General features: G+C 36.9%; 1 protein-coding gene across 1 annotated transcript in view; it reads right to left on the bottom strand.

Annotated features, from left to right (window-relative positions):
* Positions 1-4441: 4441 nt before the first annotated feature.
* Positions 4442-27934, bottom strand: part of LOC121313472 (microtubule-associated protein RP/EB family member 2-like) — a 35285-nt gene continuing 11792 nt past the window's right edge. Inside the window, exons 2-7 of the mRNA XM_041246076.1 lie at positions 19100-19227; positions 13436-13581; positions 12500-12713; positions 8638-8777; positions 6725-6883; positions 4442-5022 (exon numbers count right to left, since the gene is read on the bottom strand). Coding sequence (XP_041102010.1) covers positions 4948-5022; positions 6725-6883; positions 8638-8777; positions 12500-12713; positions 13436-13581; positions 19100-19227 — 862 coding nt within the window. The 3' untranslated portion in view covers positions 4442-4947. The remainder of the gene's footprint in view (positions 5023-6724; positions 6884-8637; positions 8778-12499; positions 12714-13435; positions 13582-19099; positions 19228-27934) is intronic.

Consider the following 27934-nt stretch of genomic DNA (forward strand, 5'->3'; position numbering starts at 1 on the left):
AATTGTGGAAGACAACAAAGGAAAGAAAGTGCAACTTATGTGTGCAAGTACTGTCAAGTTACTACTATTGACAGAAAAAAAACGACCAAGCATTTTGGAAAGTAACCGAAAGCAATAAATTCATACAATATATAAAAAGTGAAAGCCCCCACAACAAAAGGTTTTATATAAAACCAAAAATGGCTAAAAATAAGAACCAATATATGTAATTAATAATAAAAGACAAAAAACAGAAGTTCTAAATATAATTTATAATTTGCGCTGTAATGTGATTGGTGGAGAGGGCTCTGCACGTCATTCATGGGGTTTCAATGCGGGTCAATTTACACGTGAAATGGCGATGCGCGTGCACGTTTGGGGGAATTACTCGGGTACGTCAGGTTTGTGGCTGAAAAAAACGGCACTTTCGCATGGAAACCTGCATTTCATGTGTAAATGTTAATGAGCGTGTTTATTCTTAACTATAAATATTACAAGGGAGCAGGTCAGTTGTTACTGTGGATTCCAAGACGGCAGAAAGTAGCAGCTGATGGGCGATTTTATGGTTAGCAGTGATGTAGTTCACCTTAATGATAAAACCACTTACCATGAACTGCGTTATGCCCTTGTGACAGTATTAAAGCAGCTGTTTGAGAATACCGTTGCTGCTTAAATGTCTAAATGAATTAATTCCGGTCCTTTTTTTGACCCCAGCTATGTCCAAAGGCAACGCATGTCTGCCCTTCACGTTAATAAATATAGTTGGTGAACTGGATGTCATGAGCAAGCTCGATCACCCCCCCAAAACAGTGCAACAACATCCAACAAGTTGTTGATGCCCTCTTAGAACTGACCAAATAAAATTGCAAATGAACGTATTGATTGTGTTTTATTTGTTTGCATCATTAATATTTAACACAACAGTAAATCCAACACAATTTAAAAGAGAGAATCTCTGACAGCACGAGACTCCTCAGATCGCTACTGTCCAATTGAAACTGGCATCTGAGGTAACCCTCACAATTGCCAAGTGCGCTTATAAGCAGGAAGAGTTGGGCTTGTTTTTGAGAGGTGCTGGTTGGAACTTGCATAAACACCCATGCATTCGCTTGTTTTGAAAGGCAGTGACGCTTTTTTCCTTTCTCATGAGACTTGGCAACACTGGTAACCTTCCCCATCTGTCTCACAGGCAGCCAGATTCCTGAAAACCTCATTTTGCTGTTGACAAGAGTTTGTGCAGGATACAGCAGGCAGTAGAAATTTTGGAATCAAACTAATGCTGCACTTCAGTCCGTTTCATTGGTATCCTCCACCTCCTTTTCAAGTGCAAGTTTCAAGTTTAGGGTCTCTAAATCAAAGCCAGGGTAGTACACGCAGCATCATCTGATCCCCACCTATTGCTGTATTCCTTGAATGAAATGTATATATATATATATATATATATATATATATATATATATATATATATATATATATATAACATCTCAGCAAGTTGTCAGTCATGGTGATCTGCATGCAATAACTGTTGGTCAGTCATTTTATACCTCCAAGTTTATTTTTAATTAATGAGTCGTAAGATAAATGAGTTGAAACAGTATTCACTACTAACGACATGACACCACACTAATGACATTTGCAAAACAATTTGGGCAAGAGCAGTAAAACACATTATTAACCAAGCAGGCACAAGGTATTATGCTTTATTACAGCAGCTTAGATTCACTTGTGTACCAGTTCTGTGTATGGAAACTACATTTTCACAAAATTTCACTAGTAATCTTCAAAAACAGCACAAGCACTTTACGCATAGCTCATTTATTTATCAACCCCCACCTTTCCCATTCATTTGCATGACGTCGGGTGAAAAGCCCGGTTTACTCGAGTGAAAAATATACTGAGCGAACTGAAACCCAAAAAAGCGTTTTACACCGTGTAAATGTCTCGAGTTTTAAAAAATAATAATAAAAAAAAAAAAAAAAAAAAAAGAAACCTTGCTTGGAAACCCTGCGATTGTCTCTGTGTATGTTTGTTCCCATTGGTACCTCTTGGTGGTTTGCGATAAACATGCACACGGTGAACCCAAGTGTCCCCCAGCTGTGCGACTGTCTTGCTCAGCACAGCCTCTCTGTTTCTGAAACTAACTAGTGTCACGCGCCATTTCACTACAGAAACTGAAAGCAATTCCCAATGCGGTTTAAAGCTTTTGAGTCCGACAAGTCTTGAGACTGCAACAAAATAAAAAACTAAAATGTTCACTATTACACAATTTGTCCTGCGTAGCCCCTGGACACATCTCATATACCAGTTTGGGAACTTCTGTGCTAAATATTGCTAGTACTGTGGCCAGAGTTGTGTCCTTATTCAAACTCTTCTTTCTACCTCCACCATAACCACTGCATATTCTAGCCTTCACTCATCAGAGAGCAGTGGAAAATGCTCAAATAGTATTTAATTTAAGACACACAATGTATTTCAGCTGTATTGCACTTTTCACAAGAAGACACAACTCCTGTGCTGTGGAAACAAAGTAACAGCACCCCCTTAAGCAATTAAGTCATTGCTTGGGGTGTGGCCTGCCCATGTATCAAGAAAGGGTTATGCTAGTCCCAACAACCATGTCAAATCTCCCCTTAGACACCAGAGAAAGGGGAAGGTAGGTAGAGGATAATCAATGTAGAGATGATTGAATACTTTTTTGCTGAAAATACAAGTAATGTTTCATTGTGGTCTCACAGAACTGAAATCCAAGTTTGGTGGAGTATGTCTTAGGTTAAACCTGTCTGGCGAATTTAAATCCCAAACGCTCACTATTTCAAGGGTTACCAAAAACAGACAAATCAGGGTTTTACAATTATTTCTTTTGTTTAATAAGTTCCAAAGTTTTGGGGGCTTTAGTGCTTAAACTTAAGTGGTTTAATTAAAAGCAGCAAAATGACATTTGTGTTATTCATTGGGGAAAATAGCAGTTTTTTATTTAATGACAAAATAATAGATCACTGGTCTCATTAAGTTTTATTGTAACCAACCTCAGCAGTGTTGCATATATTAAAACACCGTTTTGCTTTAGGCATACAAATTACATTGGAGTTGTCACACAGTATAAACTTTGCTTAGTCTGGAAGACCGCAAGTCTTGGAGGAAAAAAAAAATCCCTTTCCAAATCCTTGTGTTTTCTGAGTGTATAAAAGTGTACTACTACATTAAGCAAAGAATACAGAAACATCTTTACCTATTGATATTTGTATAATCAAATAAAAAAAATAAATACAATAAAAGTTACCTATTGAACCTTTTACAACAAAAAGAAAGGCACAATTAAGGAAAACCAACAAAAGAAGATACCATGTTTTTGTTTTCAAATAGAATTACCTTATATTTAGGTTTAAGAAAATGTGTAATTGTTTCTGTAGAGAAATACTGACTGAACACACATTCTACAGTGTAATCCTCAGACAGTGCGGGATTACAAAATCAGGTTTTTATTAATTCAGTAATACATTAGCACTAGTATTTACGTCTAACAGTTTAACATTGCACTAGTGTCTGGTGTAATTTCATTAATCAAAATTATTGCAAAACAGGTTTTGCAAGGATAGGGCAAATCGATTTGACAAAACACATTATACTTTAGCAGTAGCTTAGTATATAAACATCTCCACCAGTCCCAAATAATACAGAATAAAAATAAAATTGTGGGCTAACATTTATAAAACGCATCTCACTTAACATATAATGTTTTTTATTAAATATGTAAAAATAAAAAGCAGGTCAAGTTATTCACATAATCAAAAGTCAAAATTCTATCCTATCATGCAACAAACTGTAGGAAATGTAATGCGTGAAATACATCTGAATAAGATATTTCTTGCATCCAATTAACCCGCAATACGTTTTTCTTCTTTGCTATTTATAACTATAAACAGTAGATATGTTTCCTTTCCTTTTCAGTTTACATGTAATATATAACACAGCATGATGGTGAGCTACTTAGTAAAAGTAATAGCAAATGCATAATTAGAAAAAAAACAAAATAAACAAAAACATTATAGAAAAAACAGTAGCAGTGGAATATGGTGTTCTGTCCAATCACTGTGATTCATCTGTAGTATATTTCCCTGGAACTGTTATTACAAATTTACAAATAATAAGTGGATCTCTTACACAACTTCACTAGTATAACCACTTAGCTGCACCAGATTACTTCAGAGCATGATTTTTTAAAAATATGTATATTCCTTATGAATTTAAATTTAAGGACTAAAGATAAATGCATCCCCTTTTATTTCAGATGTAGACATAAATTCCACAATCTCAATATATTTCAGATGTTCTGTATTATATGTTATATATATAGATATATATATATATATATATATATATATATATATATATATATATATATATATATATATATATATATATATATATATATATATATATATATATATATATATATTATCAAAAAGCTCATAGCTATTATCTGAAAGGTTTCATAAAAGGTTCCCAAATGTCTTCTCAAAAGAAGTGTGTAAGAATTTTCTTTGTGACAAATCAACATACGGATATGTTAATAGAATACATTTAAAAAATGAATTTAGAAGAATATGATATGGCACTAAAGCAGGTTATGTACAAATTGACAATACATTTGATCTACCCTTGAAAACCCCTACTACCCCAGCTCTGAACAAATCTGCTCCTCAGTGGAGTGGTTAAGTGACATATAGTCCTAGAAAAACAGCCAGTATGCCTCACTGAAAGATGATTGCTGCGTCTGTGTCTTACAGAACCAATGGAAACTTTATTCAGTAATTCCCTGCTACAGCACATGAATAAACTGTGTGAACACGGTGAATGTGAAGTAACCCCCTCCTCCTCGAGGCAGCATGTGCTTGTTCTTCAGGAACAAAACAAAAATAAAAAAAGGAGTTCTCACAAAGCAAACACTGCGATTGTGAAGTGCTCCGGTCAGTACTCTTCCTGCTGCTGGACCTCCTCGTGAGCCGGCTGCTCCTGGTCTTCATGGGGTTCGCCTGGCACTTCCTGCAGAAATACAAGCAGCAAATCACAACCAATCCCCAAAGTGGTCTTCCACTCTGCTGGGTGGTAGTGGGCTGAAACTACAGCTGAACCCCGCCCCCACTCCCCAAGCAGAATGCAAACTCTTAGTCTCCATCAATGCAAGTTGTAATCTTCTAAACAATCAGCCATATAATAAACCTTGTCATGAAACATAACATCAGCGCAAATTATAGAAAAATGAATACCAAACAAAGTAAAACTAAACCAATGGGTGATCTGAAATGTAATATAGCAGAACCCATCATATCTGGTCCTGTAAGACACTCACTATACTCTTAATTAAAATCGATGGACCTTTGCCACATGCCACTTATACATGCTGATACCAACCGAACGCTACAGATGGTTACTGATCAAGGCATATTTTATTATGAGTCTAAAAACTGTAAATTCAACAGAATGGATTCAGTTGCAGATAAAAATAAAAACAAATTAGGACGGTTAGCGTGGGAATTTTTTTGTCGACCTCCAAAACCAGTTTGTGTACACACTTTGATGTGTGTGTTTATTTTTATTTTTTTTTAAAACTCCATTTGTGTCAAGTTAACCTGCACTTACAGTGCAAAAAAATGTGTCGGACTGCTTTGGCATGGACTGTTTTGTACATTGCCAAATACTGTTACAGTGCTTTGTTTTGCAATCATTTTCACAATTTGTTTTGTATAAGTATACATGCAGTACCATACTTTTAGGACACACTACACATTTACCCAATTTAATCTGATGGACCCCTGGAACCAATTAAATCTGATGACAGGTTCTACTATACCACAAAATGAACCAATGAGAATAAAGCAAGTTCATCCCGAAATCAGCCAGGTACCATGTATGTAGATGACCAATTGCTGGTAAATACATTTTAAAAGCTTGACTACTGTAGTTTAAATAGTTCAGTTTCGAGAGAAGTTTAACATCTGTCTTCACCCTCTCCCTCAAACATAACTGACAGGTTGGGATAATAACTGAATGCTTGATCTTGTGTTGTCCCTTTCTGTAGCAGGATAATACAGATAACGTCAATAATCCATCACAATTGTCTTAGATTTAAGCAATGTATTGCAAAAACTGCCTCTGGCAGTGTTTTTTCTAGTTACAACTGCATTATGTAAATGAAAAAAAATAATTCTTAAATGTTTTTACACAGAATTTCCCAAAACAAATACACTTAAAATTTGAACGCTGTTAAGTGTGGTTTTGTATACAGTAAAAGGCTCAGCAAACACTGTAATCTTATTCAGAACATGCCTAGCTTGTAAAACCACAGCCTACATCTGTTCGTTAAGAGACTGACTGCACCTACAAGATATGTTGGCAGTCATAGGGTAGATCGTACACCTTCTGCTCAATTAATTATATATTTATCTGGGGGTGGGGGGGTCGGGCACTATACCAACAAACTGGTGTTGGAAGGAAGCCCAAAGTGGCTGGGGGAGTAGGACACATTTCAAGGAGAATGGCTGAGGCAGTAGCTGGAAAAATGTCTAGCCAGGTCTCACCTATAGAGAGTTATTTTTAAACCCTGTGCTGGCACCACCACTGTAAGCTACAAAACAACACTGACAGATAATCCAGTTTATCAGAGTAAAGCAGAAATACAGACACACAGAACATAAGCAGGGTTCTACTTAATGGTGGGTCAAACAAACAAAAAAAACATACTGACCTGCTCGTCTGCAGCGTAAAGGACTTCCATTAATCGTTCGACAAGATGGGCACTGTCCTGTCCCTGTTCCTGGCAGAGAAGCTCAACCTCCCTCAGCTTTCCAAAGTAAAAATCCCTCTCCTTCTCCACACCTTCAATTGCAGCTTTTAATGAATTTACCTGTGAGCAAAACAGGACATAGTTAGTGATGTAATGATAAACTAGTCCTTTCTATTTAAACCTTCAGGAATCATGGTATGGAGTCTGTTTATTTCTGTATTGTACATTATCTGTATTTTTCTAAAAACTACAAATTGTTGGTCATTCATGTTATGTTAATTTTTTGGAAAATGTTGAACTACTGGTTCATTTACTTTATCTCTTACGGTTCGACAGGCGATTCTGTATTATGTAATGTTGTACCGGTCTCTCTTACATATTTTGTTTTGTTACAAGTTTGGCAAAATATACCATCAGTTGCTAGTTTTGCATAACAAGTTTCTCAAGACTGACTATCTATTTTCTCTATTTGCAATTTCACTTTTATCGTTACAAATATAATTTGCATACTTTACATGTCCTCTTGCAGGTTTTAACGTCCTTATATGACCCGTTTAAGTTTACTGTGAACCATAACGTCAGCTAAATGTGCATCCTCTGTAAAAGCCACTACTGGCGCTTTTGGAAATATTGATTTCATTTTTTTATGAATTAGGAAGTATACATAGATGACATAGATGACTCCAAACAACTTTTGAAATGTTGGGTAATAATTTAGAATATATGTAATTATTAATGGTATTTTTTCAACCTTACTTGCTACTTTATGAAACTAGAAAAGAGATTTGTCTCCATGCGTCCATATTCCAAACACGTCATCCACATATCTTATGTATTCTAAAGCTTTCTTGTCTAATTTACTCAATAACATTTCCTACTAGTTACCCACATACGTGTTAGCAAAATGTATGGCTAATTTTGAGACTGTCACTGTGTGCCTTTATTTTCCTTGTAACTTATTTCTAAATGTAAAATAACTGTTTTCTAAAATTATCTTGATCATATTTCATACTTCTTTTGTAGGTATTATGTTCTTATATTTTCTGTTATCCAGTGCTTCTTCACATGCTTCTGAAGTTCAATTCCTAGGAATCCTGGGATACAGGGATTTTACACCCATGCAAAATACAATAGTATTCTCTGGAAGTTTAATCTTTATTCTATTAATCCTTTTCAGAAATTGTGTTGCATTTTTAACATAGATACACTTTCAAAAAAGTATTTCAGTCTAAAAGGCTCCAATTGTTGATAATGCACTTTACTGTTGCTTAAATAATTAATGGTTTAAATATATATATATATATAAGTGGCTACTTAGTGGGGAACTAGACTACATCTCTAACCCTTTACCTGCACAATGTGGAATTTCTGTAAACTGACCACTTGAAATAAAGATTTGCCTGAAAAAGGTCAATAAACCAATTATTCCATTTCAAATACCACTGTGTTCCACTATCCCCTGTTTTCTGGATTAACATTTTATTGGCATCATTGGCTCAGAGGTTGTGAAAACACAGCTTTCACTATGCTTATCCTACCCTGCACATGGTGAGTACGTTGTGGTTAATTATCTAGTACAGAAAACTTTTTTTCTTGCAGTTTCTTTTAGGCGTTTTAGGTTTTATTATTTTTTGCATGCAGCAGAACTTGTCTGCCTTTTTAAAATTATAATGATTACTCAAGCAGCACTTAAATCTATACATATTTTTTACTCAAGTGATCGTTGCTGCGCTAGAAGACACATAATTAATTTACCAACTCTTAACTATATGTAATCTCCAAGTCAGTGAATAATAAACTTAAATACATTAAGCATTTCAACAGAGGAAATTGGTTTCCAACATCAACTCAATACTGACTCCATGTCACAGTACCTGTTCACTGAGCTGTGTGACCTGTGCTTCCAATTCTTTTTCATCCTTTGCAGGCACTGCTGTTGCTGGTGTCCTTTTAGCAGACGAGGGCCTGGATGACGGCGTTGAGGGCTTAGTTGCTGGACTGGATTTAGCAGCACCTAAAAGTGAAAAATATAATTTTTCCCCAACAAGATTTAACAGTAGTCTGGCTTACAATTATTTGATTTGGTTTTCAAATTGGAAGCGCAACTAAAAATATATTTTCAGTAAAAACATTTGGTCTGCATTAAAAAACAAAAAAAAACAAAACAAAAAAAAACACAACACACACAACAACAACACAGAGGTGCAAGCAGAAGTCATTAATATAAATTAAATCCATGCTGCTTTATTGAAAAGACTGTTTTTCATTTCTAATAAGACCACAAATAAGGCCAGTAAAGGGATACTAATGATAAAGATTATAAAGCATATACCTTTTAAGATGCGCACTTTATTAAACCTTAGCCCTGCATTTAGCAGAAAACACTAGAAAGACTACCTGTAAAAGCTAAACATTATTAAAAAAAACCCTATCAATTAATTTAATACAGCAATTTGAGGATTACAGTAACTTTCAGCTCACTACTCTACTGGAGTTCAGTGCATGTGTGGTAGAACTGATCTGAGATACAAAGCCTGGGATTAAAAGTTAATAAATCAATAGTTCTTTAGTACATTATGAATTCCATTACACACTCTGACAAAATTTACAAATCCATTTTGGACTACAGTAATAATTCTGGATTCCGTTTAGCCAATTCACACATGTCCTCCCAAAAGTATAGCAAAGTGATGGTGTTAAAAGTTTTCTTGGCAAAACTTTCCCTTTCTTACTCAGTATAAATGATTTGGTCCCAACAAATAGTTTTGCAGTTGTGTCAGCAGGAACTACATCATTCACAGATCCCCGGAGTTCTGAGCCATCAGCATTGTGGAATGTGCATTCTTAAACAAGCTGTTCCGTATCAAAATATAAACAAAGTGCTTTCTGTCTTGGTGTTATTGACTTTGCCTGTTTTATCCGTCACAAGACTACATTAACTTTTTTTTGTTTTGTTTTTAATTCAAAATCATAACTACATTCAGCTTTGGTGAGTCAGGATTACTAGTCTGTAGATAGGTCATATAAAGAGCATATCTACAGATGGGCTTAAAGAGTCTGTTATGATTTTTCAATTCTGCCTTTTTTAAGTCTTAAAGTCACATTTTATTTAAAGAGGAGGCACACTTTCCCAAATATTAGTGTTTTGCAATCCAAAAATATACTCAAACAACAGACAATATTTGAACAGGGCACAATTTTTGCATAACCTTGTTCATGGGAATTTTTCCTACCTTCGCAACCCTAAAAGTAGGGTTCGACATTAACCATGGCCTGGCGCCAGTAGAGATCGCAGTTTGGCTGGTAATTATGAAGCACCACAGGGCCAACTGGGCCTGTTACATTTAACTAGTATTTGATATATATATATATATATATATATATATATTATATATATATATATATATATATATATATATATATATATATATATATATATATATATAAGTTGCTTCATGGATCCAGGACAATGATCCAGTATGCAAAAAAGCTGAATTCATTACAAACCATTTTTTAAAAACATAACTACGAACTAATCCTAACTTTCCCGCTGCACGTCATATTTGTTGTACAGTCAGAATCTGAGACTGCGTACCGGTGCTGTGTTGGCATCCGTTCCTGCGGCAAATCTTTAACAAATGAGTTTTCTACAACTAAGCAACCAATAAGCCAAAAGGAAAGAATGGAGGCTTCATTATGACAGTGAAAAAAAGTAACGTTCTGCCTTGTTTGGCGTCAGTTTCCCAGACTTGCAGATAAAACAGCAGCTTTATTTGTTGTGAATTCAACATTTCGTTTACATCATATCCAGTCTCACAGTAAAACGTCCCGATGGATACCCAGATACGTGATCGAATTATCAAATTTTTTTTATTTGGGATCCGATGTGTTCAGGTCAAAAATGCAATTCACAAAATCTTTCCAGGACTCGCTGGTATCACTCAGCAAGACTGGAGCTGACTTGAGAGAGGCTGCACAAGCAACAACGCTCTGAGAAGGATTGTTATTATTTTGCGTTATGAATATTGTTTTAATAGTGTCTGTTATAGGGATGTGAATTTCGAATAGTTTCCTAATTGAATACACAGGGTGAAGCATTTTTGTTGTCATTTTATTATGAATACACTACACCTATCATATAGCAACCAAAATATTCTACATCTGTTTAATTCTAACAAATAACATTTATAAAATAATCTTAATAGTGTAAATATTGTAACCTGGCCAAAACAATAGAAAATATATTCCAACACTACAATAGTTTAACATTACTAATTACAACTAGCCATCAAGTACTGACATCAGATGGATCCAAGTCAAGTTACTTTGTTTATTCAATAACCTGTAAGTAATTCAAAACAAGGATACCTGCTTGTACTTTTAATGTTTAGTGCAAATGTTGACGTTACTCCATCCACTCACAGAAAGTCAACAGTAGACGTTTTACATTGAACTGCAGTCCAGAGTTAAAAAAGAACTCCTTTCCAACTCCAAGTATCTTGCCTTTTCTTATTAGTCACTGCGTTGTTGTGCTTATCATTTAGTATGTCTTTTATATTCATCACAACGTTAAATGACCTTTCAATGTTACTCAAGTTTGGATTACGTCTTTTAGCACTCGCTATATACATGATATTTTTTTTCAGTTCACACATTCAAAGTTCGCTGGTGCCACGCTCCAAGAAGCTGTTTCAGGACTGGTTAGCAACAGCTGCAGAAGCTGCTGTGTACAGAGGAACTCATGCAGGTATCTGTTAGTGTTAGCTAAAAATAATGCAGCAAAATTGGATTAAAGGTTCTATATAGAACTCTTTCTTCTTAGACTGTATGGGAACAGCTTGGTTGTGGGTATGGTTTTGAAAAAATGAGTATCATTTGTACACATCATTTTCAAACCTTGAATACAGTATTTTCATTTTCTGACAAGCAGACAAATGTGTGCATGATAAATGGCTTAAGTAACATATATTGCAAGGCTTCGTTTAGCCACTTTCTTTCGAGACGTGGGCTCTCTTTGGTTACCATACACAGTTAGAAACATACTGAAAATAAAAACCATCATGAAAATATATATGAATACATTGGGCCAGACAAAATTGCATCCGGGCCAGTAAAAACACTAGCTCAGTTGCCAGTAGTTAAAAATCTAAACATAGAACCCTGAAAAGGTAGCAGCTAACCTTGGATTTTGGATTTTAAAGCCTCACATTGAAAAGCTTACCAGCTGCAAGCTGCTTTGATCAGGAGCTGCTCGACCCCAATACAAACACGGTAGAGCCGACAGGACTCAATGTAGGCCAATCACATTTAGAAAATTAACTTCACAGTGACACAATCTGTATGCATGTGCACAATAGTTCAACCAAAAAGGATAATCTGAACTCAGTTTCAAGTAACTGTGTTTGAAAGCACAGTTTAAATCATAAAAATCACATTCGATACCAAACGAAGCAGCCTTTTAATTGAACTACTGTTGCATGTCAGTTTTTTCACGGTATTGTACTTACAAAAACAGATGCAAATGGCCACTCTGTAGTTAGGCTATGCCTTTAACAAGGTTTTGGTGTTCTGCTTAATGTTTATGAGTTTCATGATTGAAGCAAAACAGACTCCCTGTTGCTACTCTGCAGAGACAGCACTAATGATGGAGGGGAGGCATGCGGACAGGGACTGCTTCCCAGCACATAATAAATGAACAGCACTAATGAACTCCACTTTGCTCTGGTTCTGCCTTACCTGCTGTTGGAGAGTTTGCATGGTGAGACTTTTTGGGCAGGTTGAAGATCTGCTCGCCAGGGTCTGGGGGCGGGGTGGCGTCTTGGCCTTGCCTGGCTTGTAGCGGGTCGTACTCTTTGCCATCATAGTTAGCATCAAAAAACTTCTTAAACCACTGGATGAAGTCCAGGTTGTCTTGGAATCGACCTTTTACCAACTTCTCTACTGGAATAATCTTAAAAAAACAAAACAAAACCACAAAAAAAGTGTAAATGGAAATACACTTGGCAAAGTAATTTAACCCTTACAGCCTAGGTTTTGTTTCCCCTGGGTGCTAAATTTAGTACACATTTAATATCTGCATCACCTTCTTAAGTTCATGAAGGTATGGGCAGTTTTTGAGACTTGTGTGGTCTATTTTATTCCATACAGTTATTCTGAGTTACAGTTATTTATTGGAGTCACTGTTTAAATGGTTTGAACATTATATTCCTGTATTGTCACTGTAGATAAAATATTTGCAATTTTAGAAATAAAACTGTGTTGGTCTTAATTTTTGTCTTAAAACTTTGGTGTACAGTAGATATGCCAATGTTCTGGCTTTTATTTATTTTGCTTAGGCCAGGACTTATAACAGCCCAAAAATACATTGGGCATTGAACTCAAAGTAAAAAGGCTATTTATATAAACTAAAAACTATGTAAAAAAGGCTATTTAACATAGAACAAACTCAGGTTTACCTGCCTCTTCCTCTCAAGAGGAAAAAAAAAAACACAGAATTTGGGGCACACAGGTTTCCAGCAACTCTATGGCTGGTTCTAAATGGAAAATGTGTATTTTTGGGACTCTTGGTTGGGGTGGGGGGGGGGGTCCCTCCAAAAAAAAACAGGTTATTTTTGTAAATAGAGATATCCAATAAGGCTTGAGACATCACTCTGTTCTGCTGTTTGTACCCACCTTATCAACATTCATCCTTTTGAAAGAGGCCTGCAGCAATTTAAAATTGTGAATGTACTCATGTTCCAGCTTGGCCTGGAATTTGACCTTCTTCAGACTGATGCAGCCCGGAAACAACATATCCATGAACTGGCAGTATGTTGCACCTGCAGAAAAGGACAAACCCAGCAGCATTAAATCACTACACTGGCCACTTGTACGAAATGCAAGTTTGTTGTTCCTGCTCCAGGCACAGTTCCAATGGTGGTGCAGCACCAATCCATTTGTTTTACAGTTATAATAAACATTGCCCTGATTTGGCGTACACAAGCTTCAATTCCAGCAATGTCTTTAAAAAAAAAAAAATAACAACAATAATTAGCTTCAGTCTGGAATTCAACATGAATTTCCTTGTTGGGTCATGGAAGACCTGGTAACATTTTACAATATTAAAACGGGCATCTGAACAGAACTTACTGCTGGTGTTTTGTGGTGTGTGCAGTGAACTGAATTTACACCTACTGTATCACAGAGAAATAACCAAGGAGTAAGGGGGGGTTAGCACTAATATCTTACAATAGAAAAACAGTTTGGATTAACATACAGCCTCTCCCACCTATAAAATATTGCTTAATCCAGCAGCCAAGTTAGCCTTTACTGTGTTGTGTTCGAGTCCAGCTATTGGTACATGTAGGCAAAAATACTTGAATAGGGCTCTAAGGTATGCCTGATTTTGGTCACATACAGTATGCAAGTTTTGCAAGGCAGTTCAAGGCGTTAAGAACCAACATTGATTGATAGTGATGATGTACTGTCCAGCGTGTTTTCTTGTAGTTTTTGAAGAGCAACAAGCAAATAAGTTGTCTAAAAATATTGTTGCAGACGTGATAGGAGACCAAAATAGAAAACATTTTGTGGTCAACTATTGAAAAGTTCATGTGGCAAACATGCTGTTGGTATGTTTTATATTCTAGGGATGCAAGTCTAATATGAATGGTTTGATTTTTCAGCTATTTTTGACATCCAAAAACATCTAGCTTCAGCTTTTCACTTCTTGGGATATATATTTTTTTAACAAAAGGTTTAAGTTAAGATACGCAGGCTGAGTGTTTGCATATGAAAACAGCTCTAGACACCTGAACACCCAGACCAAGTATGAAGCTGTCATTATCCCTGCTGGGGGCTGTCAGAATCAAATTGGGTAAGCCTTGTCATAACTTTTGATTATATTACCATATTAAACTAATTAAGGGATGTTAATATCAACTGTACACATTCAGCAAAGAGTGCAGTGAGCTGCTAAAAATATGTCACTGGCTTAGTTCTGAAACTGTCTTTTTACTGTACAAAAAAAAAAAAAAAAAAAAAAGCTTTTCGTTTGTGTATCTGGTACAGACGGCTGCAGTTTTGAAATAAACTCCAAACTGCTGGCTGAATTAGCAAGGTAACTATGCAAGCGACATCATGGTTTAATAAAACAAAACTGAGCCAAGTCACCATGGAGGCAAAAATGCCAGAGAACTTGGAGATAATTCATAATTCTCACTGCATAAGGGATAATTCTAGAATTGAAGCGAGATATGTAAAATAGGTCATTCCCAAGTTTACATAATTCTGCACAGCCAATTATTACCATTTTGTTTCTGTAGCCTCCTTTCCATCCATTTAGTATGGACATAAGGGCGAAAATTATTTTCCATCCACTGCACATTCTAGAGAGTCAAAGGGAATTCCCTTTGACGTTTTGTGATGTCATAGTTAATTTGCATGTGTCACAACGTTTGCTGCCAACTCGCATTAAATATATATATACAGTGCCTTGAAAAAGTATTCAGACCCCTGACCAATTCTCTCATATTACTGAATTACAAATGGTACACTGAAATTTCATTCTGTTCGATATTTTATTTTAAAACACTGAAACTCAAAATCAATTATTGTAAGGTGACATTGGCTTTATGTTGGGAAATATAAGAAAAATAAAAAAACTGAAATATCTTGCTTGCATAAGTATTCAACCCCCACACATTAATATTTGATAGCGCCACCTTTCGCTGCAATAACAGCTTTAAATCTTTTGGGGTATGTACCAGCTTTGTACACAATGTCGGAGTGATTTTGGCCCATTCTTCTTGGCAGATTTGCTCCAGGTTGTTCAGGTTGGCTGGACGACGCTTGTTGACCGCAATTTTCAAATAGTGCCACAGATTCTCAATGGGATTGCGATCAGGACTTTGAATTGGCCACTGTAGGACATTCACCTTTTTGTTCTTGAGCCACTCCAATGTTGCTTTGGCCTTGTGCTTGGGATCATTGTCCTGCTGAAAGGTGAATTTCCTCCCAAGCTTCAGTTTTTTAGCGGACTGAAGCAGATTCTCTTGCAGTATTTTCCTGTATTTTGCTCCATCCATTCTTCCTTCAACTGTAACAAGATGCCCAGTCCCTGCTGATGAGAAGTATCCCCACAGCATGATGCTGCCACCATCATACTTCACTGTAGGGATGGTGTGTCTTGAGGCATGGGCAGTGTTAGGTTTGCGCCACACATAGTAGCACTTTGAGTTTTGGCCAAAAATCTCTATCTTGGTCTCATTTGACCACAAAACCTTTTCCCACATCACAGCTGGGACACTCTCATGCTTTCTGGCAAACTCCAGATGTGCTTTCAGATGGTACTTTTTGAGCAATGGCTTCTTTCTTGCCACCCTCCCATACAGGCCAGTGTTTGCAGAGCTCTTGATATGGTTGACTGGTGCACCATTAATCCACTCCCAGCCACTGAACTATGTAGCTCCTTCAAAGTGATTGTTGGCCTCTCTGTGGCTTCTCTCACAAGTCTCTTTGTTTGAGCGCTGAGTTTTGAGGGATGGCCTTTTCTTGGCAGTGCCTGGGTGGTGTGATGCAGCTTCCACTTCCTGATTATTAATCCAATTGTACTCACTGGGATATCCAAACACTTGGATATTATTTTGTTCCCTTTCCCTAATCTATGCATTTGTGTTACTTTATCTCTAACTTCTGTAGAATGCTCTTTGGTCTTCATTTTCCTTCAGATTCACAGCCTAACCAATGATCCTTCAAGAGTGGGGTTTTTATCCATAAAATGTGACAGCAACTTTAATGGTTCACAGGTGGAGGCCAATGGTAAGGTAATTGTGTCCTCGTTAGGGCAATTTCTTTCATCGGTGCAAACTGGAAGTTTCCACAGCACAGGGGTTGAATACTTATGCAAGCAAGATATTTCAGTTTTTTATTTTTCTTAAAAATATTTCCCAACATAAAACCAATGTCACCTTACAATAATTGATTCTGAGTTTCAGTGTTTAAAAATAAAATATCAAACAGAACGACATTTCAATGTACCATTTGTAATTTGGTAATATGAGAGAATTGGTCAGGGGTCTGAATACTTTTGCAAGGCACTGTGCTAGATGATTTTTCATACTGTTTTTCTTTTTTTTTTTTTTAACCCACTCGCTAGTTTATCGAGTATACTTTCTACCGAACAAGCACCTTGGAGTTGAAACTTGATCCAGTTACATAATAATAACAATAATAATAATATTTCCTTAGATACTTTTACTTTACATTTTATTAGAATTTATTGAAAAACAATTGTTTCCTTGGTGCGCCGATGCTATATATATTATATGAATGAGGTTTTGGAGCAGTGCATTTGAAAGAGAATCACGCAAATGGAATGGATCCCTGACGGGAAAACCCACCACTGCAAAGAACGCTTCCGTTTGGAAGATTAGTACTGCTTTTGCTGTTTATTACCGATTACTGTGTATTATTGTTTAGTTATTGTATATTTATTTGTTGATAATTACCAAATCACCTCTATTTACTATATCTATTTTGTTAATTGTTTATTTATTATTACTGACCTTCACCTCCTTTATTAAAATCAACCTATTTCTGGAATATAATTAATTTTTTTCTTTTTATTATTTTATACGTCTTGTACTTTGGTTAGCTTTATTAATTATCGAATGTACCTTTTGCAACGTAACTTGACGAGTGCAACCCCACCACAGCCTGCATGGACTGTGTAGACGCAGGAATTAGTTTTGCTGTTTTGATTTTATTTGGGGATTTGATATTTGTTTACACATTTATTTCACATCTGTTTATTTTGCACTTGGTGTTTTTGTGGTTTTATATTTGTTTTTTTTCTCTTCACATTTTACATTTATCTTTGTGTAGTTATCACATTTCCTGCGTCTGTACCTTTCCATGCTATGGCAAAGTGCCTGCCCCTGTGTGTATTTTGTGTTGTGTGTTCAGTGAGTGGAGAATGGGATTGGAGACTGAGGTAAAGATAAGATAATAATAATAATAATAATCGTTAAAAAGAAGCTCACCGTGTTTTGTCTGTATAGTCCATTTTATTTGTCTGTTTATTTTGACTACCAGTGCCGTGTCCTGTGTTTTTTGTTTGTTACAACCTTTTTATTTTCTGTTCTGTTTATTTATTAAATGCTGAGCGAACCATTCGCTCAGCTCCACCAAACTCCACCTCTCTCTGTCGTTTATTTCCTGTTTCTGGTCTGACGTCACCCACTGCAGCTGTCTTTGTGACACATGCTCTCTGTGGTGTGGTTGTCTTTGTATCATTTTGAAAGAGCTTGTATGAGGGAACCCATATCTTGGTCCCCTACCTCCACATAAACAAGGTTTGAAATAAGGTTATTCAGCTTTAAAAAATTCCCCTGCCCTAACCATGGCAGTCGCAACATTTTGGACATTTTCTTTCAATTGGATCATGCGCATTAAACAATTTGACATCACTGGAATGGTGAAGAAGGCCGCTAGGACCAGAAATACGTTTGTTACAATTTTCCATACAAGTGTCGAACAAAATGTTGTTGCGAATAAAAAATAAAGCCACCTCTTGCGTGAAAATGTTTGTAATGTCAAAGCAATGTCTTGGAAACAGAGTTGAACTATACAACAAAATCAAGTGGCAGATAACAGAATACAATACATAAAGAGGTGCAGATGTTACACAATACATTGGTCTAAAACAACAACATTCATTTATAATGATTCTTGAGGATTAAACAATAAAATAAGAATTACCCAACTAAACCTAAATTTCATGTAGAATAAATCATATATAAAATCAGAACAAACATTACGACTGAGAATTAATTAATTTGGCATATCACTGATCCATAATCTCTGCCAATACCCTCTTACTGAATTTCTTTATATTTTATTTTTTTACAGTAAACATGCTTTACATGGGGCAGAACGTGCCCTCGGACAATCACTTGAGTGCATAAGCAAAGAGCGGAGGTTTGGTTCATAGGAAGGGGTCCAACAGCCTTGATCAACAAACATGGCTCAGCAACAATTCTGTACTACATCAGCCATTGAAGACAAGGCAGCTTTCTTTATCTCAATCACATAATGACCTAATACGTTTGAAATAACTCCACCATTGTTTACTACAGTTCAATGGTTTTTACAGTAATCTTACTTAACTTTCTTACATTGTGTCATGCAAAACTTACAAGTGCAAATTCATTCATGCAAGGTGCAATTTTTCTAAGCAGTGAACAGATTTTCCTATTCAGAGCATTAATGACCCAAAACTTTCCGTTCTGCTACTGCCAAGCCTCTAGCTCTCCACCACTGCTTTTGCTGTTTGTAAAGGAATAACAGCTTATGTCTCACCTGAAGAAAGCTGTTCAACTTTAGTGTAGTTTGAACAGAGTATGTCATTGACCCATGCAATGATGTCATGTCTGCTCATAGTCTCCTGGGTTATTGAGGTAGAGTACACGTTGACTGCCATTCCCCAGCTGAAAGAAAAAAACAAAACATACATCTCAATATTTACTTGCAGTTGCTGTACAGTGGTTTGGCATGCTAGTTAAACACAGTCCCACACAGCAGTACAGTTACTCCCCCTCTTGCTACAGTCCTCCAGCAGGCTGGGCCAAGCAAATTCATGTTATTGAACAACTGACCTTAGCTTCCATGGACAAACATTCACAGAATCTCATTTGTGCAACTAATAAAGCTTACACTGAAGCAATTTATCTTGCTTTTTAAAAAGTGTTCCAGAAGAGGAACATGAATGAATAACCTCTCCATTTGTATTATGTTTATTAGTTCTTGTGGTGAGGAACCTTGCAGAATGGTTCATTTTGTCAGTTTTATCTCAGTATAGGCCAGTCATTTTACTGCCCCTTTGCCTCCTGAATACTTTGCAAATACAAATTGACTGTGGAAATGTGAAGGCATGTACAGTTGGTGTGAAAGCGGTCATATGTTTAGATGCTACTAAGGCAGTGAAGTACAGTACCCATAATCAGCATTCCCGGCAAGCTTTTTAGATACTGAGAAACTTGCCATTTCGACTGAGAAAGGGTCAATTATCAGCGAGAAACCTTTGGCCACACATTAACCCTTTTAATATATTTTTGTTGCATTATGGAATATAATACTGTTCCAACACAGGTATCTCAACAATTTTACAATTTACTTTAAATTTAAACAAGACATTTATTGTGGCTCTGCCTCAGATTTTGAATCATCCTCTGATCCTATACAGCCCTGTCGGTTGTTTTCATAGATATAGACCGCATGCTTAACTAGTGGCCTGCATAAAATTGCAAATACTGCAACACTGGCATCTGCACTGCCTTCAGCTGTAACAATATTTAGGGCTACTAAATGTTCCATTCTTGGGAATACCAAATTCCGTTTTTCAAAAATGGCCAATTCCATTTGTTCCCACTTTTTATCAACGTATTAATAAATATTGCATCTGAACATAAAACAATGTTGGCAGTTAAGAAGTACATTTAATATTAGCACAATGTTTTTTTGTTTTTATTTTTCAATCAGACTCTTCTTGCTGTAATTGTAAGTAAAGAACCTGAAGACAATTCAAACCTGTCATAATGTTTACAGACATCACTTGGCTCATTGCTAGCATTAAAACCTAAGAATTATATTACAACAGTTCAGAAAACCAAAATGTCGAGCACAGTTGTGAAAATTATATTTACAGTCTTCCACTAACACCATAGTTCAGTCTACAAATACAGGTGTTTTGAAAAGACCTGTTTAGCTTTGCTGGCACTTACAATAACAATATGAAACAGTTTAGTAACAGTCCAGCACTGTCATGTGAGAGTAATCCTATGTACTCCACACAATTAAGTTTAGCGTTTTACTGGCATTATAGTAATAACCAGGATAAAATATGAAACACTGATAAAGGCGTCTTGACTGACTCATTGCTCTAAAACAGGTTCACTGCTATGTATTACCCGATTGTAATTTAAATAGCGCACCTTTTAATGTAAACGCATAATTAATCCTCTCAATTGTTTCTTTCCTAATTCTGCAGTGTTATTTGCAAGATTTAAAAAGAGGCGTGTCTCCGGACAGGATGTCTATGAAGTTATTAAAAGCCATTTAAAGCTCAGCCATTTAAAGTAGAGATATCAAAAACATATGCCAAGCTTCAAGAAACCATTGGGGCAACCTTGCCCAGCACCAAGCAAACAGGCACAACTGTCAAAGGGGTGGGGTCAAGGTTGCCCCAGTTGTTTCTACTAACTTGGCTTGTGTCTTTAATGTGTTTAATCTGCTTTTACTGTGCCTGAAAAACACAAGCCAAGTTAGTAAAAATGATTGGGGCAACCTTGACCCCACCCCTTTGACAGTTGTGCCTATTTGCTTGGTGCTGGGCTAGGTTGCCCCAATGGTTTCTTGAAGCTTGGCTTCTGTTTTTGATATCTCTACCTTAAATGGCCAGGCACTTTTGATAACTTGGTGTTTTTTCACATTTCCACTGTGTTTTAGTTTTGTCACACACACACACACACACACACACACACACACACACACACACACACACACACACACACTGTAGTACAGGAAATGCAAGATTAATGTTCAAGGAAGCAGTGCCTCAGATTTTCCAGAAATGTGTGCGATTGTCTGTAAACATTTTATATAAACATTGACATCAATAAAGACATTGATAATGGAGTTCTAGTTAAACTGGTTGTGAAAGAAACAATTACCACATTTTACCTAAACAGTGTAATGGGGGAACAGGAGAAGGGAAGTCTAAGTAATAACCTAATGCTCTAAAATTATTAAATTCATATTCTGCTGCCTAGTTTGTTGTATTGCTTTTTTAAATTCTGAAGCCTTGGTCAAGTCAAGCGGTGAACAAAAACAGGCCAAACTGATCCGGTTTTATTTTTAAAATTTGCACTACTCTAACCAGTGTGTCAATAAGGCAAGTTTAACATTTTACCTACACTCACTTTCACTGTAATCTCCTCATACCTGTAAGCTCCCCATTCTAATTGCAATCAGGCATGCTAGCCCGAGTACAATAACTTTCTTTACTTCAGCACCTGAAAACTGGAGTCTGCCTGTTGAGTAGTTTGTAACATGCTTGCCATTGTAGCATAAATTAAAATTTGTATAATTGAAGATACAGTACAGACCTAATGTCAAACATATCCCACATGTACATGTACAATAATATTGGGCCCATGTGAAAACAACAATCAGTCTCTCTTTAGTACTACATGGTGGTGGAAATTTCAGACATGACTGCAACGGTGCTTAAAATGAATTAATTTCACTGTAAGAGACAACTACTGTTTAAAACATATCAGCTTACAGTAGCAAGAGAAAGTTTGGAGAATCCACCACATATATTATACCCAATATCACCCCCCCCCCCCCCCCCAAAAAAAAAAAAAACCCAAAAAAACACACACACCTCTGTACTAAAACATAACAGTAACATTTACAGTATTCAAATAACCTGGATTGATAGTAACAGCCATAATGCAGAGTATGGATGGCCGAGACAGAGGGTGACAGACGCATCATAAAATAATTAACACAGCCCTGATGGTTTTTGTGTTGTCATGGACAAAATACATATAAGTATTCCTCATCAGGGAAACCTGTCACAGCTTGAAATGCAAACAATATCTGGTTTCCCTGAGTACTTTATATTCTTATCCAAATCAGCTGAAAATGTGCATTTAGCACCAGACTAAGCCTAGTTCAATGACACTGCAAGGAGCAATGCAGTGACTAATGACAAACATGCACTGCCTTGCTGAAATCTTAGCAGCAAAAACGTGACCTTGGTCTAAAACCCATAAACACCAAGACTAACAAAAATAACAAATAATGCATTTTCAGTAATTGAAACATCCCACCCTGCTGCCTGCACTAAGCTTTGTAGAGACCAGATTATGTTGTGGAGGCAGAGATCACTGCAGGCCCTTTGTTCCATCTTTTCCATCCCTTGGAAAACGTTCCATACAATGTACAGCACAAATCTTATTGGGCTCACTGGTTATGCAGTAACTGTGGGGTCTTTACACAGGAGGACATTGGAAACTTATTTTTTTGGTTTTACTGTGTATTTCTTGGAAACCCTCCTGCACAGCCATATGGTTTCTATAAACACACACTCCATTTCCCACTGAACAAGCAAGATCATACATGCAAGAAAGTTGTACGTAATACAGGGGATTTGGACATTTTGCTTTAATATGGGCTTTATTGTGCTATAGTCAGGGATCAGAGCCTGAATGCAGGAGGCAATAACCTATTAGTTAGCACGTCTACAGTAAACAAGCAACTAAAAGTGACTTGACACAGGGTTCTCTCTTGCCAAAGTAAGTGCTAAATTGAAAATATATCAATCATTACATTGAACTGTGCTTAAGTCATAACCATAATAAAAAATAGCAACAAAATTGTATGCAACATACATCTCCACAGCAGCAGCCACGAATGGAAGACATGCAGATTGTAGAGTTTAAAGAATATCACTGCTGGCTCCTGCTGGACACCAGACACTTAACGCAAGCCCTGCCGGGGGGCTTTATCCAGTTCCTGGGAGAATAGAGCCTGTGTTTTCTGAAACAGGCTCTTCATTTATGACTCATGAGAGTCCCTCTTATTCATCTGGTTTTTAAGGGATTTATTTATAACTTGTCGTTACAATTCACATTTTGTCGCTACTATTTTAAAAATCATTGTCTCCAATGATTCCTGCTGGACCTGCCAAGGCTGGGCACCGCTCTTGCTAACAGCACAGCTGTGCTCCTATAGGACCAGCAAAACAAAAATGCCACTGTTTCCTATTGCAAGTGCCCAACAATTTGGCCTATACCCTGCACTGACAAGTGGGCTGTGAGTACCCAAGGCGTGCCTTTCCACTTACGGTTCTGCAGGCTGTACCAGTGTATTACTTTGGCCTTGCACGTTTACACATAGATATCTCTACCCTTCTCCACAGATTTTAGTTTATACGATAGACTATATGGCGTAGTAGCTCTACTGGTCTTGATATATTTTAATATTGTAACATATTAACGATCTCTGCTTACTGTACTATACACCACTTGACCAAGACTTGTGTTGAAACGCGTTGTGGACGTGGACTTTTAAATCTCCTATTTGTCTAAAAAAAAAATTAAATAATTTTTAATCCTTGAGTTAGTGTGTATCATTAAGGAACATTACGGAGTGTGCGACCTTAGCTGTCTCGATCATCTTGAGCCATGGGAAACTGAAGTTTGAAAGACTATCCCCTACTTATTGGCGTAAGTCAAGAGACAATCACTTGTACCATAGATTCTTACCTTACTGTGGTTGGCACCTTTGTATATTGAAGCACTGTTATACACGAAAGGTTACATTGTGACTTTTGATATAAAAAATACTATTTATTATTTTCATGCCACCAGCTGAAAGGGAGCTACACCTGTCCTTTCGCAAAGATGATCTACCAGTTTTGTGGTGGTCGTACACAAAAACATGATGACAGGTTTTACAAGCAATGAACCCAGTCAATGTTCATTATTTTTATTTGTTATGATTCTAACAGAATTCCACACTTGTGATTTACCTCTCAAACTATTATCCACCACATGTAATATAAACCTTGCGCTATCTTTTGTTTCACGTCGTTCACAGACATTTTTTATCTCACCAAGCAGACGTGATAAAGGATCTTACGATATATCAAACAAGCAGAGAATACTGCTTAGTCAGCTGACTCCTCCCGAATCACCCCCTGCTTTGCTGCATGAAATAAATGTACCTTCTAATAGGTTATTTGGGAAAGGGTTACAACACAAATATGGTGAAAGGACAGAAAACGTTTTTTGCAGATTCAAAATTCAGACTTGAGTCTGACCAAAAAGTTACATTTTCTGACCCGCACCCGAACCAAAAACAGCGAAAAAGTTCACATTCCAACCTGAACCCGACTAGCTTTGCAGGACTCTAGCTTGTGCCGCTGTTTGTAAGACATGAATTGTTTGTGAGCAGAGCAGCATGCCTGTGCAAAATTAAAAGGATGTGGGTACCCTGTAGGTGATGTAGCACTGATAAAACTAATATTTTGACTGCTCTAGATAGAAATCTAGCTTGGTATACTGTGTCAGGATGAAACTGGAATCAGATTAAAGCATGTTTTACATACCAAAATGATCCTTTACAGTCTGTAAAATACCAAAACCTAAGAGTAACCAAGAGTGTCCGTCTGCCAAAACTACTTTGATGTGAGAGTTGCTGAGTCACAATGGACTAAGCATAATCCCAGACTGTTTACCTCCCCAACCCAAGATAGCACCAAGACCATGACCATGGCAGCAATCCCTTTGGGCCCCTACCCAAGATCAGCTACTAAACATCATCAGGATTGGAACCAGCAAACTCCTGATTGTAGGATTTACCCTGCACTCAACCACTAGGGATCAACTCTAATCCAATTACAGAACTAATATGGAAACAACCACCACAAAAATAAACATCTACTACAGTACAGCAAAGAACCAAAAAAATTATATAACTGCAGCACAGCTATTTTTAAAATCAGCCCTGGTTAATTTGGTCTGCAGGTCACCAATGACAACTGAAAAAAAAATACTGTAATGATACCAGAACCACAAAGGAAATTTAACTAGTCACTTGGCACAACCCTACGGGAATACAAAGCCACAAAAGAGGTTTAAGATCTACTACCGTCATCGGCTGGAATAACCCTACTACACATATTCAACCATTCCAATTACACTGCTACACGTGATTAAGAAGGCTGTTTTTAAGGTTAATACACAGATTTAGGGCAGGACTAACATGGTCATTCAAAATCTCAATAGGTTGTCAGCAGAGTAGACGTAATCCCCAAATTAGAATATTCAGTCCATTGTTTTGATCAGTTTTTTCCCCACTTACATTGCAGGGCCAGATGCCACTTTGCTCCCCCCTCCACCTCTTTCTACAAAACACATGGTTCCCTAACATGGAAACAATAGCAATCTCCTCCTTCTTCAGGTGAGCCCTGAGGGACTTCGGTGGTCCTCTCTCTCGGGTAATCAGGCTTCCAGTGAAAGAGTATCAGTAATCTGTACCCCTGGGAGACTGGGTCAGCCTGCACCAGCTGGAGGAACTGTGGCATCCTTAAGGAGTTCACATCCACAGCCTGGCTTGTACCTCTGGTTGATGGATTGTTATCCGAGTTGTATTTAATGCAATGCACCAACCATATATGGTTTTTATCTGCGACGACTACATTTGAATGCACCCCATCTGCAGCTGCTTGGAAGGAGGCATATGCTAAGATCCCTTTGTTTACAGAAGCCTTTATTCACTTTCAGATAACCTAGCTATATATGTTTCTGTATTTGTGAACAAACAAAAAGGTCACCCTAATTCCAATTGTATGCTAGAAAAGAAACTTAAACTTGTTAAATGTGTTATTACAGTTTCACGGAGGAACTAGAACACATTTGGGGAAGAAATCTTGACCAACTGAATTCCCAAAATGCAATACTTTTCAAAATACCGGTACTCACTACACCCTGTGAACTGCATTCTTGCCATACCAAAACACGACGGCGAAACTGTACTTTCCAAAGTTTGACTGTTTTATGTAACAAATAAATTGAACTGAAAACCTACATCTAAAAACACATACGGTTCCATTAGTTCAAACCATTTTTTGTACTAATGTAACATTACTGTACAGCACAAATAAATTATACACCCTGTAAGTCCCCATTGTTAAAAGCATCAAATTCCACCAGTAGCGCTATATTTAGTCTCCCCTGGTTTGCATCACACTAAGAGTAGACAGGATGTCAAGCACCCGATCTTTTTTTAATACACATCCTTTCCCATAAAGGATAAATAGCAAGTTCCACAACAAGGAATCTACAATTACAGTACATCATACATGCTACAGTCCATGGTACTTAAGAGTCAACAGGGAGATACTATAAAGTATATTAACTGTTCAGTCTTTTTTTAGGTGAAGGAACAGCTTATGCAGTTGACTACAAATGAACTCATTCAAATTTTATTACAGCATTTTACAGCACTAGGGAAATCACCCTGGATTGACTCAACCACCGACTTGTGTATCAGGATTACCCAAAAAACAGGTGCAACACAAGGGCATCCCCTCGTGATGTACACCGTTCTAATAAAATACTGGAGTGGCAGGGTCTAAATTGATTACAAAAATAAACAAAAAATATGTTATGATCAACAGGGTGTCAAAGTTTAATAAGCTTTGTGCCACAAACAGCATCATGTTAAATCTGCATTGGTTAAGATTTGCAACTTCATCTACTGTATTACTTCTAACTTTCACATGTTAATTTTAGTTTGAAATTGAACCCGTAACATTACAGAAGAAAGACGCAGTCTATATAGATTTTGAATTTGAAATGATGCATAACCTAGTAAATAATCCTGTACTGTACGAACTATCTGACAAACGCTGTATATCGTTTAAAATGGTGACTTGCCTCCTCAGAGGACCAAAAAATAAAAAAATAGAACACACCTTTCTGGGCTCCAGAATTGCTGTTAATATAGGATTGTTCACTCCAGTTACATTTTTGCTTCACTATATGTGCATTACAGGAGAGGGAGTTATTTTATTTTGGATTTTAGTCAGATGCGTGCTGTTAAGTGTCCTAGGCGCTCTGCGGAAGGCCACCTAGGTCAAAAACATACGCTGCTTTACAGCAAGTCAGAATCTCATGGGACAGAAAAAAAAGGCAAGAACGTCATTCTGAAATGCCTCGCTTAAACAGTGCCCAACTTGCTGGACATGTGTAGTGATTTTTACATAGATTTTATATATTATATATTTTGTTGCGACCTTCTTTTGTTTGGAATGTAATAAATGAGTGAGTTTTTTCCCCCTTTCATCTTACAATGCCATTTCCACGTTTGTTTTATTTGAAGCGTTTAAGATTATGATTTACACTGAACAAAAATATAAACGCAACATGTAAAGTTAGGGTCCCATGTTTCATGAGCTGAAATAAAAGATCCCAGAAATTTTCCATACGCACAATAATCACAAATTTGTTTACATCCCTGTTAGTGAGCATTTCTCCTTTGCCAAGATAATCCATCCACCTGGCAGGTGTGGCATATCAAGAAGCTGATTAAACAGCATGATCATTACACAGGTGCACCTTG

The sequence above is a fragment of the Polyodon spathula genome, chromosome 3 (assembly GCF_017654505.1).
Source record: "Polyodon spathula isolate WHYD16114869_AA chromosome 3, ASM1765450v1, whole genome shotgun sequence".
NCBI lineage: Eukaryota > Metazoa > Chordata > Actinopteri > Acipenseriformes > Polyodontidae > Polyodon > Polyodon spathula.